Source organism: Malania oleifera, chromosome 1, assembly GCF_029873635.1.
Source record: "Malania oleifera isolate guangnan ecotype guangnan chromosome 1, ASM2987363v1, whole genome shotgun sequence".
Classification (NCBI taxonomy): Eukaryota; Viridiplantae; Streptophyta; class Magnoliopsida; order Santalales; family Ximeniaceae; genus Malania; species Malania oleifera.
In genome coordinates, this window is record NC_080417.1 from 19,706,596 (window position 1) to 19,723,148 (window position 16,553).

The window sequence follows — 16,553 nt, forward strand, 5'->3', positions numbered from 1 at the left end:
AATAAGGGATGTTCTCTTAAGCTAATATATTTTTTTAAAATGTTCAAATTATTTTACTTAACTTAACCCTTTTTTCTGATGCCAAAAAGGGGAGAAATACCCTTGCAAAATATTGGTATGCATATTCTTAGAGGGAGCTTTATTTGGTTTTACCCATTTTTGTATTTGTATTTGTCATCATCAAAAATGGGGAGATTGTTGACTTTTTGAGTCCTATTTCATTTTTTATCATGACAAATACAAGGTATTTAATGTTTGTCAAGTTTATGTGCAGGATCAAATTGGTAATATCATATAGTGCACATGAACTTGAAGTGATTTGAAGACAAAGTATTTAAATTGTTGTAATCTTTATTTTAAGTCTTTCAGGTATGTAATATTTATTTATTCAGACAAGGTCTGTAATAATCTGCATATCATGTATGTAGGAACTACAAGCTCAAAGGCCTTAGATTGACCCTAGGTTCCCACACTTAAGGCACAAGACCCCACTATAATTCATATGTCATCAGTGTTAAAATTAAAATTAAGTAATAAACCTTAGGTAAAAACCATAAGGACTACAAACGACCGAATTTGGCAAGTCAAATTGTCTCAATCGACCGAACCGTTGAACGGTCAAAAAGTTGACCTAAATTTGGGCTACCAAACTCAAATTACTTGAGTGTCCACGATCGACCGAACTTGTACTCTGTATTTTTCCATCGTCTTTGGGCACCCGAACTTATAGTTCATTTTATCCTCGGGCGACCGAACTTGGAAGTTCGATAAGCTGAACTCTGGTTTAGATGACCGAATCTCGGAAAAAATGGAAAATCACTTTGGTCAGCAAACCGAACCCTCATACAAGCACCTGAACTTCAAAAATTATGTTGTGTTTGTTCGGGCGACTGAACCCATCGCTTGGTCGACCGAAACTCTTGGGTTGGTCAAATTTTTACTGAAGTTAAATGGGGTTAACGAGGGTTAATTTTCTTAAATTCTTTTAAAACAAATTTAATAAAACCCTTGATGTCCCCAACGGCCATAGATCTTGGCATCTCTATACATAGGACTTCATTTGCAAAAATTAAGATAAGATTAGGAGTTTGATTAAAGAAAATATCCTTTGAATTTTTGAAAGCCTTTTCTTCATATATTAAGTCAAATACTCATCCTTTTACTATTCCCTTGCAAAATATTTTTTAGTGAGTATATCTTGAGAGATCCTACAAAGCTATAACTCTCATTGTTTTGATTGTGTGATTGCTTTTCGATTGAGAGTTTAGCCCAAAGTTTTTCCCCCCAATTTAATCAATAAATCCATTGTGTGGGAAAAACTTGGTAGCCTGTGAGTCTTAGCATTTGTATTGCAAGACTCCTAAACTTGTATTGTGATTTGTGAAGCAAAATATTTTTTACAAGCTTATACTCAAATATCTCTTGTGCATAATATTTCCGAAAATCATTTTTGAGATATTTGATCATTATATTTGGATATCTTTGAAACCCTACTTGTGATTGAGGTATTGTAATGACCTGAATAATAATCGTATTTAAATAATAAAGAGGGAGGGAAATGGAAACAAAAACAGAAGGAGGCAACAGACTTCGTCGACGAACGCTTCGACATTACACTTTGGGAGTAATAACCAAGGAATATAGATCAATGACTCGTCGACGAATACAAGGGATTCGTCGATGAGGATAACATAGGGGCTCGTCGATGAGGGTAAGATTTTTCAACGAGAAGATACCGAGAGGTGTTTTTTGGATAACTTTGAATTTCGTCGACGAATGGGAGAGTTCGTCGATGAGGATCCTTCTTGACCTTGTCGACGAGGTGACGTGGCTCGTCGACGAAGGCCAATGTATAAATAGCTTGAACTTCATTTTTATGCATAATTTTCGACGCAGAACCCTCTCTCTCTCTTCTCCCTTCGGTTCTCCACCCTTCTCTCTTTGATTTCGAGTCGGATTTCCATCGGTTCGAGGATCTGAAGCCACCATGATACTCCTAGAGAAGTTCTCTGCATATCTGCTGGAGCGGATCGTTGGTGGAACTCCGTTGAAATTCATCCCTGAGTTGAGGTAAGACTTTTTATGCCAAATTTGATCTTTTTGCAGTTATAGGAAATGATACTTACGTGAAAATATTGAAATTTAGTTCTGTGAGTTGTTGGTTTCAGGGTGTTGCTCGGGGAACCCTGTAGGTGCAGAACGAGTAGATTTTAAGGGGGGTTTTCTTTTCAGTACCATGTACGGGAATAAACTAAAGCAGTTATTTTTTCATGCAAATTATTATTATTTATCAGTAAATTAATTTTCGGGAAAGCATGTATTATATCTGTATATTGCGAAGGAAATGCACATTTGGGAAAAATACTGCTATTATATTGAAATGTATATACATGTACGAGATGCCAGAAATTGTGATTTTGGAGTATAAAGTATGGTTTTATATAGCAAATGTGTGGCATGAATATTACTTTTCGTGAGAAATATTATGATATGATAATGTTATGAATGAAGCATGTTTTTAGGAATATGAAATAATATAATACAAAATGATGTTGAAAATACATGATAATTGATTTATTACTCAGAATGATATGTATGAGATATTCGGCGCAAGGCCGTGATTGATAGTCGGCGCGAGGTCGTGTTTTACGTATGATTTCAACGCGAGTCCGTGTTTATGAAATGTTTGGCGCGATGTCGTATTTATAAAATGTTTGGCGCGAGGCCGTGTTTATGAAATTATAGAAAATGCTATCAATCCATTTATGTTAAACGCTATATTATCATGTATTATATGTTATCATAACTCGGATGTTAGTTTAGTTTAGTTCAGGAGCACAGTACCGTAACTTATAGATCAAATATCTATATTCAAATTGGTGCTAACCACCCCACGAGGGGGTGGGAGATGGATAGTCAATGTGACTTTCAGTGTAGAGTTGTAGACGTCCACCTGGCAGTCCGAACCAGGGTGTGGCAGACCCATCGTACTTACAAACATTTTTGACTCGGCAGTGGTTGGCTAACCATTGTCAGGTCCCACCTTTGGTCTGCACAACCTGTCATGGGGGATAATACATGACATTGACTAACTATTCATCCTGGGTATGTTTTCAGTATTATTAGCTATACCAGAAAGTTATGATTAGTATGATTTATTAGAAATATGAAAGTATACGTTTTTTCAGTTATTAAATGATGAATGTTTTATGGTATGAAGATTGTACTGTATATCTATATTATCATTAAATATTCATGTTGTCACACAGTTTTATTTAGTTAATTTTCCCTTACTGAGAAGTGTCTCACCTCCGAACATTAAATAATTTTCAGGAAACCCGAAGAGACCGACGGGTCAGGGCCGCCATTGAGTGAGTTTAGCTTCCCTACTAGAAGGGTAAGTTCTGATCTAGGATCAGGGGATTTTTATTGTAAGATCCTAGGTTTGTTTTAATGTTTTGGAGATTGTATATAAACACAGTATTTTGGAGATGTAGTAGATTCTGGTATTATGTAATTTATGGTTGATGAATATAATTTATATTTACTGCTGCCTAAGTCCCACTGTGTATGACAGGTGTCCCCGCTACCCACGGGTTTGGGTTGACTATTTTAATTATTATGTTTTATTGTATATTAAGATATGCAAGTCGTTACACGTATATTGATATATTGTTTCAAAGATAGTTTGAGAATATACTCTTGCACTTGATTGCCTATTGACATTAGATTGAGTGTGATTACACTTCATTGGTATAGCGACGTTCCGGAGCGCAGGTGCCCTGGGGTGGTGAAATAAAATTCATATGTTTAAATTTTCGTGAAAAATAGGAATGGAGTCGCCAAACTTGTTAGTGTGGTTAGAATGCATGATTTCTAACCAATTAGGGGTAGAATCGGTCTACGTTACCAAAGCAGGGATCGGGAGTTCGGTTACGTGAGGGGAAGGTATTAGCACCCCCTACACACCCGTTCTTACGAACGGTACCTAATTAATTAAAAATTATCCCATAAATTAAATTCAATAAGCCTTTGAAATTACTCCCTTTGTGAATTTACAAAATGCACATGCAAACAAATAAATCATACAAATATTTACATAATATAGATATTCCCTCAGAACTAAGGTACGTGAAGGCCGAAAGCTCATACCCCTTTTTGAAATCATAGGGATATAAAATCAAAAATAATTAATAACAAAAATATCATAATAACAAAATGATAAGTTAAAAATAACACAATTAAACACATGTATGACTCAAAATAGAATAATGATAGTAATAATAATAATAATTATAACAAATACAATAATAATAATAATAATAATAATAATAATAATAATAATAATAATAATATACAATAATAATAAGAATAGCAATAAGAAATAAAATAATAATAATAATAATAATAATAAATAATGGTAATAATAAATAATAATAATAATAATAATTAATAAATATGATAATAATAGTAAGTAATAAATGATAATGATAATAATAAATAATAATAATAGGAATAATAATAATAATATTTATAGTAATAATAATATACAAATTTTATGTACCTTAATATTGACACCCAATGAAAGATACAATACACACATATATAAGCAATTAATTAATGAAACAAATCAAATTTTATATTAAAATATGGAAACCCAGAAAAGGCAAGCAAATAATGAACTTATGAAAACATGTTACTTCTAAAATTGCTATGGCCACCAAAACTAATGTATAACCCTAAATATATAAATATTAAAAATTAAGCGAGCGCGATAATAACAAACACCCCAAATAAAAATACGACCATGGGTATGAATAATACTTACTTAATATCTATTGTTAAATATTATATCACTAAAAATAATAGTGTTTATTATTTAATATACATAGTAAATACCACAAAAATTTAAACTTGAATAAATATTAAGACAAAAAGAAAAAAAAATCTGCAATAAAAATAAATTGACATTAGATATATATAAAACACTAACTGCTTACTAGGCACAGTACATACAATAAAAAAAATAAACTTTAAAACCACATTAAAAAAAATATATATATATATATATATATTTATATATATATATATATATATCCATATACCTGCATGTGTGTGCATGTTACTGTGTGTTTCAGTGCGTGTGTGTATGCTGCTGTGGGTGTTAGTGTGTGTGCATGTTTGTGCGTGGGTGCGTGTAGCAGGTGTGTGTGTGTGTGTGTGTGTTTGTGTTTGGTGTGTGTATTTGCTGTGTGTGTGAGTGTGTGCATGTGGCTGGCATGCAAAGGAGCTCACCAGAGGATTGCTGCTGTGGAGAGCCGCCGGGGTGATGGCAGTTGTGGTGACGGCAACGACGAGCTGGAGAGGCTATCGTGGAGAGCCGCCGGAGTGAGGAGACTGCAGAGGAGATGCGTCGGCGGAGCTGGAGAGGTTGTCCGTGCTGGTGTGAGGGATTGGTTGCTGTTGTGCGACGGTGACGGGGCTGTGAAGACGACGCCAGGGGTTGATGACAGCCGTGCGACGTCGCCGGCCGCAAGGTGTTTACAGCTGGTCTGGTATGACGACGCCGGAGCTGCGTGCGACGAGGATGAGAGTGGTGGCTGCCGGTGCTAGGCTGTTTGGGTAGTCGAGAGACGTCTCCAGCGTCGCGCCTGCTCGTGCTACAGGCAAGATGGGCTCCTGGGTTGGGGATTTGGTGTTTGTGGGTGAGAGAGGGAGAGACCAGGGAAGAGAGTTGGAAGACGAGGAGAGAATGGAGAAGGCTTGAGAAAGGCAGTGAGGGTTGCGGAGAGAGGCCGAAAGCGAGAGGGAGGCAGCTGCTGGGTTTTTTCTTTTTCTTTTTGTGTGTCTCCACCCCCACCGCTGTGTCTGGGAGGTTATGCAGAGAGGAAGATGGAGAGAAAGTAGCGTGGGAGAGTGGAGGGCTGCCAGCCTCCTCCTGTGTGTTCCCACCCCACCCACTCCCCCCCCCCCCCCCCCCCCCCCCCCCCTCCCTTTGCTTTAATAAAAAAAAATTTCAAAACCCTAGTAGCAAACATGTACCGCCCCTTTTCGTTTTTTTTTTTTTTTCTATTTATTTATTTTTATTTTATTAGCAACATGAAGCCAAAAATAAAAATAAAAACAGATACTCAATCTAAAAAATTTAAGGACTCAATAAAAATTTCTAAAAATGAAAGACTCAACCTAAAATATCCAGACTCAATTTAAAATCAAACTGACATTCAATATAAAATAAAATAATCGGGACTCAATAAAAATAAACCAGGACTCAATTTTGAAAAAAAAACTCAAAATGAAATAACTGAGATTCCAATTATGAAATAAAACGGGATTCAACTTTGAAATAAATTGAGATTCAATTGGATCCTTCCATTCCCGGGAATATAAGGTCAACTTTTTAGCATGTCAGGTCTTCTCAGAATGGCCTGGGTAAAATTGGGCTGTCTACAATTGGCCATGAGCTTATAGTTCATATCTGTGTGTTGTGCATTGATTGATATCGGTACATATCTGCTTGTTAGAGAAGCATTTGAATTGTACACAAAAGTTTGTATTTAATTATCTATTGTATTCCAGGCATGACTTGAGGGGGTATGATCTATCCCAGAAGGATTAGTTGTTAGGGCCTTTTCCGCCCCGCAAGGAGATTGTAAAGGTTGAGGTCAGTCCTGGAAATTTGACCTGATTATAACTGGTGCCGTTTCACCCGTTAAGTGAGTAATAGTGGTAATCCTCGAGCTTGCGAGCTAAGGCGGGGACGTAGGTAGTTTTGGCCGAACCCTGATAAAAATATCTTGTGTGCACATTACATTTCACCACTTTTTATTTACTGCACATGTATGTTATTCTCAATTGTCCGTGAATGCTGCGCATTATTTAATTTCTGCACATTATATTTATCTGCACATTTGGAATTGTATAGACAAACCCTAGGTTGTGTATATACTGCTGCTGGATAGTTTAACCTAGGAGATAAATTTTAAAATACCAATTCACTCCCCCACCCCAGTTTGGGAATACACCAAAGTCAACAATAATCTATTCCCCTTTCCTATTCCTAAAAATATGCCTATTATACTCAGAAGACGGAAACCGTAGCTTTTCAAACCCGCCACGAGAAGTGAGTCGACAAGCCGAGAGAGGAGAGAAAGACACGTGAGGGATGAGAGAAAGAGAAAAGAAAAACCAAAACCCTAGTTTGAGAGAGAAAAAAGAGAAATTTTCTAAAAAAAAATTATCTTAATTCTATTTATAGGGAAACTGGCCCACACGAAACCGTTGACGGTTTGGCCCTGTGGTCCTATTTACACGCTCTCAGTAATTGTTACCGTCGACGCTTTTTCGAGAGCCTCCTAAAATCGTTGACGGTTTGGCCTATTCCAAACCCCTTTTTCCTTCTTTTTCTTTTCTTTTCCTTTCTTTTTATCTATTTCTCCTTTATTTTATGTATTTTTCTTTTATTTTCTGGGTTCAGGTCCGTATATGTGCTCTATTGAGCCACAATCTTGGTTTAAAGGAAAATGTGTGTTTTTGATTATATAGGTACGTATGAGTTGCAGTTTATAAATACATAATTCTCTAAAGTTAAATTAATGGATGTATGTTGACTACACTAAAAGCTCATCTGCCACACACTAATAATAATCTATTTCGTATTACTGAGAAATGTCTCACCCCATCATTATCTAATATTTTTCAGATGCCATGAGAAGTATAGAAGTAATCAGAGTAGCGCAGCAGAAGAGTGGGTGGGATAGAAGGTTTTATTTAGAATAGATCTTTATTAAATTATGTTTTTGGTATATTTAGAATTTTAGAGGTGTTAATTGTGATATTGAAAATGATATTGTTATATTGGGATAATTAGTACTCTGGTAATTTGTATAGGAGGTCTTGTGATGTATGAAGCATTCAAGTCACTACATGTGGTATCAGAGAATTTTAAACGGAATTTTATGGGTCATCACAACTATAACAACGATTATACAAATGTGGATAGTCAACATATTGACACTTTCTTGTTGTCCACAACTAATTTTACAAACAACAACAAAACTATTAGGATAGGAAAGTATCTTTACAAATTTAAAGAATTTGGTTATATTGTTATCATCAAAGTCAAGTTCACTGTACATAATTTTGTCAACATAAGTTAGTATTCATGATCAGAACTTGCAATAAAGAATGAATTCAATAGCCATGCATAAAATTTAGAGTTCATTCATGATTGAGTTGTTTGAAACTATACTTGGATGTGCTATTCTAACAATATATCACTTATGCAATCAAAACAATTAATTAAAGAAACCCACTAATAACAATGTTCAACATTTGTTGCTGTTGAAACATATGAGAAATCCTCCCATTGTGCTTGGTCCTCAATTTAAAAATGCTCAAGAAATTGTGACATAAAAAATTCACACTAAAGGCTTCAATAAAAAAGTTAACAAAAAATATACATATATATATATATATATATATAAAATAGGTGTGCTATATGCAAACTAATACATGATATGGATAAGAATTTAATAATGTTTGTTCCCAAATAAATAAAAAATGTAGAGATTCAATTTACATTTAAATAGAAACAAATTAATATTCAGGAAGACAGGAAGTTCCAATTGTTGCAAATTAGAATTATGAATTAACCTAATGTAGTAATGCATAGTTTGAATTGTTAAAGCCAATTTTCTTAAGAAATTTGAAATTGGAACAGAAATAGAATGTCAATTGTAGTGTTTGAATTAAAAGTACAACAAAATAGGAACAACACACCTAATAGTGTGCAACAAATAATAGAAAATAAGATCTACAAAATAGAACATATTATGCAAAGTAAAAGTTTGAATAGTGATAGAGGAAAATTTTCAAACACTTACCAAGAAACTAGTGGCTCTATTTGATATTTTGATGAAAAATAATTCATTGTTGATGTGCTAATATGCAGGGACAATTGTAAAAAGAATACTATTTAATTAAGCTATCCCATGAGAATGAAAATATTGAATGCGGTCACTTTGACTATATATATGATGATGATGAAGAAACGAATAAGGGTAGCAGAGTTGAAACTATCATGCTCGCACGTGTGCGTGCACACACAGATAACACAAATTAAGGAAAAAATACACTTCTATACAACTAGTACTATTGGGAATTTTGTGGACAAAAATCTTGCCGAATTTCCACCGCAACTTATGATTGTGATATATCCTACCAAACAAAATTTCAAGAGAGAAGCAAAGATCAAATAATAACTAAGAGAGGGCAGGGAAGAAAAAGAATTATGAAGCGATAAAAAAGTTCTTTTACCAACTCACTCGAAAACTATTGTCAATCATCGTAGCCCTTGGGTCTCTTCATGCTATTAACCCATAATTTTCCCCTTCATGGTGACCACCAATACTACTCTAGGGGTGCTGCTTCCCCTTTTTACTGCCTTCATGCCTTCTTCTGTAGTGCCTTGTCTAGTGACAATTATCCAATCTGCTAGAAGATCAATCATTCACATACATTTTTAGTGTATAACTGATGCACGGTTGTTGGAGAAATGTGACAACTTAACAATTCTAGTCATGCTTGGACAAAAAAAGAATCATAGACGTTGGGGGGAAGGGGTAGGCGGGAGGATAGCGACTTAATTTTGGGAGAGAAAAGAAAAAAAAATTATAGAATCAACAAACAAAGTTGAACCTTTGATTTTGGTAACACAAGACTGATGGAGTTTGATAATGTAATGGAAACAAAATGAGCAAAAATAAACATATAGAGATATGGGGAAGAGGAAGAGATTGGTGACGACTCTATGAGTTTTGGCGGAAAGAGGAAGGAATTGGTGTTGACTCTGTGGACCAAGGCAAAGAGAAAGTGGAAGAGGCACCCGCTCATTAATTATGAGGAATTAGAAAAGGGTTTCGAGAAAAGTTGAAGGGATAGATGGGAGGATGTGCCCGAACGAGCAGAAAAGAAGTAGTGAACTCTTCACTTTTGGGTTTTGACTTATGATTAAAACTTTATAAGAATAACAAACGGTAGGTAAGTTTGAAATTTTAATTTTTGTCACTTAAGAATTACGAGAATCTTCCTTTTATGCTTTTAGAAATAATTTAACAGTTTAATTTATATATATATCTCCACAAAGTAGGTTTGGGGTTATTGCGAATCACAGGGGAAGGTGGAGGTAGATATTCTAGGGTGCACTAAATATTGAAAATACCTAACATCCGAACAAGTTTCTCCAATAAAAAAAAAATTATTATTATTGTTCCATGCTGATGAACATCTAAATATATATACTACACATTCCGTTGACCAAAAGCAGTGCCTAACGTTCGTTTAATTTATTTTCTTTTCAAGAAATTCTTCCGCACCCTCATGACGGCATGATGCACGCTCAGCCTTATTTCAAAATTTAATTTAGCAGCACAGCCGAACTCATGAAGGTTCTGTTCTAAAATTTAAAGAATTTTAAAACTCCTTTTTTAACATATATATTTACACTTTTATATTAAAATTTAAACCCGTATATATGATTCTCGATCCCATAAAAATTATTACAAGTGCAAGACGTTAGGATAACTAAATAACTATTTTTAGGTGATAGTTGCTCTAACTTGAATGAAAATCACTTCTAAGACGCAACAAAATTATTAGAAATCGATCTGTAGAAATCAAACTTGAAGATTTTTATTTTTTATTTCATAAATTTTCTGTGGAAACCAAGCATTTGACTATAGAAGAAATAAGAGAGAGAAGGAAGACAAAGTTTGATCTTAATTTGATGATTGATCTTAATTATACTATTTTTTTATCTTCATTTTGGTAAGGAGAACTAATCACATAAATTATAGTTCAACTATATTTTAATAATAATATTTTAATTCCTAAGTCATACATAATAAAATAAGAACATAGTCGTCATGAATGAATGAAGTCTCTCACCATAATTGGGTACAAGAAAATTCTCTCATACTTATATTAATATTGGACAACACCAATTGATTATTTTATCTAATAATTAAGATGTAATTGAATTATTAAAGCTTCTTTGCCACGATGCATAGCAATTACAAATATTATTTTTGATTATAACATCACAACTACAACTACATCAATTCATATGTCCTAATCACTTAATTATACTTCCTATCTAACCTTAAATCTATGTACTAATCACATGGTACATAGATTTATCATTTTCATTTTTTTTGTTTGACTTTTTTCATAAATGAAATTTGTTCACTACATTTTTAATTTTATATATATATATATATATATATATACATATATATACACTAATAATTAAATAATTTAATATTTAAAAATAAATGAATTATGAATGATAGAGTATCATGAACACTTATTTTTATTTAAAATAAATCTTAATAGTTAATGACTATGTTAGGGGTTATACAATCTAATGGTTGGAAAGTAGTAACAGGTAACCATTGCGAATGAACACTTATAAATCTTTTAAAAAGGAACCATTTGTGATAAAAAAAAAAAAAATTTAATGGATTATTTTCGTTATTGTATAGAGATTAAAAGTATTATGATCCATTAAATTTATTTATTTGTTTATTTATTTGGACAAGAGCCTATTTAAATTCAATAAATATACAGTGGGATAGTTGACCAAATCAAAATTGGCTTCGATTGTCAAAAATTATATATACGTACAATTATATATGCAATACAGAGATGATTGGTTGCTAATGCATGTAATGTCATTTGATTTGGTACCTTTTTTCTCTTGGTAAAACGGTAGTGGGATGTCACTGAGTCTACAAGATCAAAACTAAGTCTAATGGTTTTGTTGAAAGATATAAGGTCCTGTTGGTTGCAAAAGGGTTTACACAAAAAGTTTGTTTTGATTATGAGAAGACATTTGCACTAGTTGTTAAGATGACATCTGTACATACTTTGATTGTAGTAGCTTCTATTAACCAATGGAACCCCATTCTCACAGTTAGATGTCAAGAATGTCTTCCTAAACGGGGATCTCAAAGAGGAAGTTTATGTCTCCACCCCCTGGTGTTTCTTATCATCCAGGGGAGGTTTGTAGAGTGAGAAAAGCTTTGTATGGTTTTAAACAAGCCCTTAGGGCTTGGTTTGAGAAGTTCTCTTATGTGTTTTGTTCTTTTGGCTTCCGCTCATGTGATCATGATTCTTCCTTGTTTACGCATTCTACATCTGCTTGGTGTATTATTCTCCAACTTTATGTCAATGATATGATTTTAACTAGAAATAATACAAATAAGATTGCACAATTGAAATTAGAGCTTCATCATCACTTTGAAATGAAAGATTTGGGACCCCTGAAATACTTTTTTGGCATTGATGCAGCCTATTCTCCTAAAGGTTATCTCCTCTCTCAGTCTAAATATGCAGCAGATGTCATTCAAAAAACCCATCTCATTGATACTCGAATGGTAGACACTCCTCTTGAACTTAATGCTCAATATACTTCTTTTGATGAGTTCCATTGGCAGATTCAACTCTATACTGTACTATTGTTAGCTATTTGGTTTATCTCTCCATTACTCGACCTGATATTACATATGCAGTTCATAGGATGAGTCAGTTTGTTTCCTCTCCCACTACAATCCATTGGATTGTCGTTCTCCGTATCTTGCATTATATCCGTGAAACATTGTATCAGAATATATTAGTTCCTTCTACATCTCTTTTAGAACTTCGTGCTTATTATGATGTTGATTGGGTTGGAGATCATATAGACCACAATTCCACAACTGGTTTTGAAATTTTTCTAAGCGACTCTCTCATTTCCTGGAAAAGTAAGATGCAATCTATCGTTTCTCGTTCTTCTATTGAGGCTGAGTATCGTATCATGACTTCAACTACTGCTGTAATAATTTGGTTGCGTTGCTTACTTGCTAACATGAGTTTCTTACTTACTGCACCCACTCCTATGTATTGTGACAACACCAGTGCTATTCAGATTGCTCATAACTCTATCTTTCATGAACACACTAAACATATTGAAATTGATTGTCATCTCACACGTCATTATCTTTGCCTTGGCACCATTTCTCTCCCATTCATTTCCTCTACCATGCAGTTGGTTAAGTTCTTCACAAAATCCCACACTATTCGTCATTTTCAGTTTTCCGCTCGACAAACTCTCGATGCTTCTTAATTGGTGTGACATCGCGACTTTGAGGAGGGATTTTAGATAATATATATTTTATTAAGAGGCATTTTAGTCTATATACATATATTAGGTTTAGGTTTATTATATTTTTATCTGTTTTTATATTGTTGTGCGGCAACTTATTGAACTTGGTTGGTTTGCGTACGACCTCTCTCTCTCTCTCTCTAAGTGTATCTTGCATGAAAGTATAAACGTTTTCGGTACAAATATATAATGTAGATATATTATTAAATATATTTATAAAATATATATTATATGAAATATATAATTTAATATAAAAATAATAAAATAAAAGGTCAATGAGTCTCAACATTCGACTCCAAAATTATTGCTTTTGTCAAATTTGATTTGTTAGAATATTCAAATAACTGGAACTGACTTGAGCTCAAAGAAAAGAAATGAATAGAATATCAATAAGAATTAACTTGATAATCTGAATAAGAATAAACATGATATAATTACACCAGCTACTCTCAACAATTCTTTGATTTTTTCAACACCCATGGAAACCGAAAAGCAATCCACCGCTCCATCCCTTTCTTTCCTTCTCGTTGAGATACGTGCACACATTTACTTCGAAATGATAAATCATTTATTCTGTAGTCCACAAAATCAACTTTTGTATTGTACATAAATTTTCTCTGTTTTTGGTTGTAGAATACATAAGTCTCTTAGATCTACAGCATTAATTAATTTTTTATTTTATTTTCTTTCAAATCACAATTTAAAACCGCACCCCGATCTGCAATATTGCACGGAACAGTACCATGCAATTAATTACAAGAAGGTTCCGGATTCATCCCTTTATCAACCTTAGCTTCTGCAGCGACGGCGGGCGCAGCAGGAGGAGAAGCAGCAGCAACGGCAGCGGCAGCAACTTCGGGAGGAGCAGTCGCAACGGCGGCTACATCGGTGTCGGTAGCGTCAGCTACGGCGGCTGCTCTATTCTGCTGAAGGTCCTCAATCAAAGCCGTTAGGTTCTTGTAAGATGAACCACCTTCTCGCACAGCCATCTTCGCCACCTCCGCCAGAGATGCAGCTCGCCTCCTGAGCTCCCTCGCTTCATCTCCGCCGTCCATCACCCTCCTCACCGCCGCCTCTATCCTCTGCCGCTCGATCAACTTCCTCCCGACATGGACCCACAACGCCCATTCCATGGACCCCACCTCCACCCCAATCCTCAGCATCTGAATCACCAGCCTCTCGTTGTAGAACTGCTCACTGTACAGCGGCCACGTAACCATCGGAACCCCCGCGCTGATCCCCTCCACCACCGAGTTCCACCCGCAGTGAGTCACGAAGCAGCCGATCGCCGGGTGGCCCAGAATCAGCACCTGTGGAGCCCACCCCCTCACGATTACACCCTTTCCCTCTTTCTTCATCTTCTCTTCGAATCCTTCCGGTAACCACTTGGTCTCTTCCTCATCTTCTTCTATCTCCTTATCATCTCTGACGACGACCCAGATGAATGGGTGACCAGCGGAGTCGAGCCCGCCGGCGATCTCAGCGAGTTGCTCATCGGGGAATCGGCACCCGCTGCCGAAACTTACGTAGACAACCGACTCGGGCTGCTTCGAGTCGAGCCAGGTCAGCAATTCATTTTCTCCGACTACGGTCTCGTGAATTCTGTGGGCTTTATCTCCGGCGTCTCCGTGCATGAGAACGGTGGGGCCAATGTGATAAACCCTCTTGCCCATCACCTTCCTGTAATGCTCCGCGTAAGCAGGTTCCATCTCGTAGAAGGCGTTAATCAAAACTCCGAAGCTCTTCGACTCGGCTTCTCTCCATTCTTCTACAGTCTTAGTGAACTGCGTCGTCTTCTGGATGAAGTCCGGCAGCTGGGGCCTGGTCATGGTGATGGGGTCTGGTAAGCCCGGAACCACAAACGGGTCGGAGTCGGATCCCACCTTCCGGTGAGGAGAGTGCCTTAGAATGGCGTCTTCGAGGGCGGCCGCGAAGATGCAGGTGCCTTGGAAGGCAAGCCTGGGGGTCCGGACCCGGGAGGCGAATTCAGCGGTCCAGGAGTAGAAGTTATCGGACACTATGCAGTCGGGTCGGAGCTCCGTGAGGAGAGCTTCGATGTGGGGCCGGAGGAGGCCGACGCCGCGGTAGAGCTTGGTGGCGGTGTCTTGATCGAGGACGGCGACGAAGTTCTCGAGGCCGTCGGGGAGGCCGACTTCTTTGGAGGGAAAAGGGAGGAGGCGGAGGCGGATGTGGTGGCCGGCGGCGGCGACCTTGTCTACGGCGGGGCGTAGAAGGAGGGCGTTGGAAGGGGTGGTGATGATGGTGACGCGGGGGCCGCGGGCGGCGACCAGTCTGGCCATCTCGGTGAGGGGGACCATGTGGCCGGGTGCCAGGAAGGGAAGGAAGGCGATGTGAAGCGGAGGAGAACACTGTGAATCCATCAACTGAAACGGAGAATAAACTCACGACTTCCCGCAGGTGTGGTTTCGCTGGACACAATGTGTGTGCGTGTGGAGATCGTAGTAGCTAGGTTTTATAACGCAGGCTTGTAAAGATGCTAAGGCTTGATAGACGATGTTGATCTACAATCTAACATGATAGTTATATTATTTTATTTATTTATATAAAAATCATAGCAGTTATATTACTCAATGGCTTCTGGTACAATATGATTCATTTCGTCACTGTTGTTGAAATCATTGGACCTACTGAGTTTAGTGCGAACTCCTTGGTTATCGCCAACTAATTCTTCAAATCTTCCCATGCTTTCCCCTCCGCCGCCCCACAACCCTTCCTTTTTAGGATCCATTAGACACCCACAGTCCTTGAGCAGTCGAGTACCGCATTTTTATTATATTAGCGCAGGTATGCCCGAGATAGACTCAGCTATTATTCGATCTCCTTTCTTCCTTTTTCCTCCATCCAACATAAAGAGATGATTTAACACACTTAAAGAATGAATTTATTTAAGCAGAACACGACATTGAAAGTTGAGTGTATGAAAAAGTAGCATAAAAATGTTGGCATAGATTGTAGTAAAAAATTAGAATAAATTAATCACTAAAAATTAATGATCAGGCATCTTATTCGGCTAGCCATACATGTATAATTTTCACTATCTACATTATCTCAAATTATCTCGTGTTTAAGATGATGATCAAAATAGATGACCTTTTCCTCTAATTATCACTTGATTTATGGGACTTTTGTTCAAATCATTGTCACCTAAAATAACACATTAAACATGTCGATCATCTAAGTATACAAATATCATTTATAAAAAATGAAGATAATATAGAGAATACAACATGCATCCAAAGTGGAAACAGAAATCCCTTACTATAATTTGAGACATAAATGGTGAAGGCTTGAGCTCCTAGGTGAAAGTTTCGAAGAAGCTAGAAGAAGA

At 36.4% G+C, this 16,553-nt stretch overlaps 1 protein-coding gene across 1 annotated transcript; it reads right to left on the minus strand.

Moving 5' to 3' along the window:
* Positions 1 to 13,953: 13,953 nt before the first annotated feature.
* On the minus strand, positions 13,954 to 15,585 carry LOC131151473 (UDP-glucose flavonoid 3-O-glucosyltransferase 7-like). The gene has a single exon (XM_058102741.1). The coding sequence runs from the start codon at positions 15,583 to 15,585 to the stop codon at positions 13,954 to 13,956; it is 1,632 nt and encodes a 543-aa protein (XP_057958724.1).
* Positions 15,586 to 16,553: the final 968 nt, after the last annotated feature.

Excerpts from the sequence above, each read along its gene's own strand:
- LOC131151473 (XM_058102741.1), bottom strand. The coding sequence starts at position 15,585 with ATGGATTCACAGTGTTCTCCTCCGCTTCACATCGCCTTCCTTCCCTTC.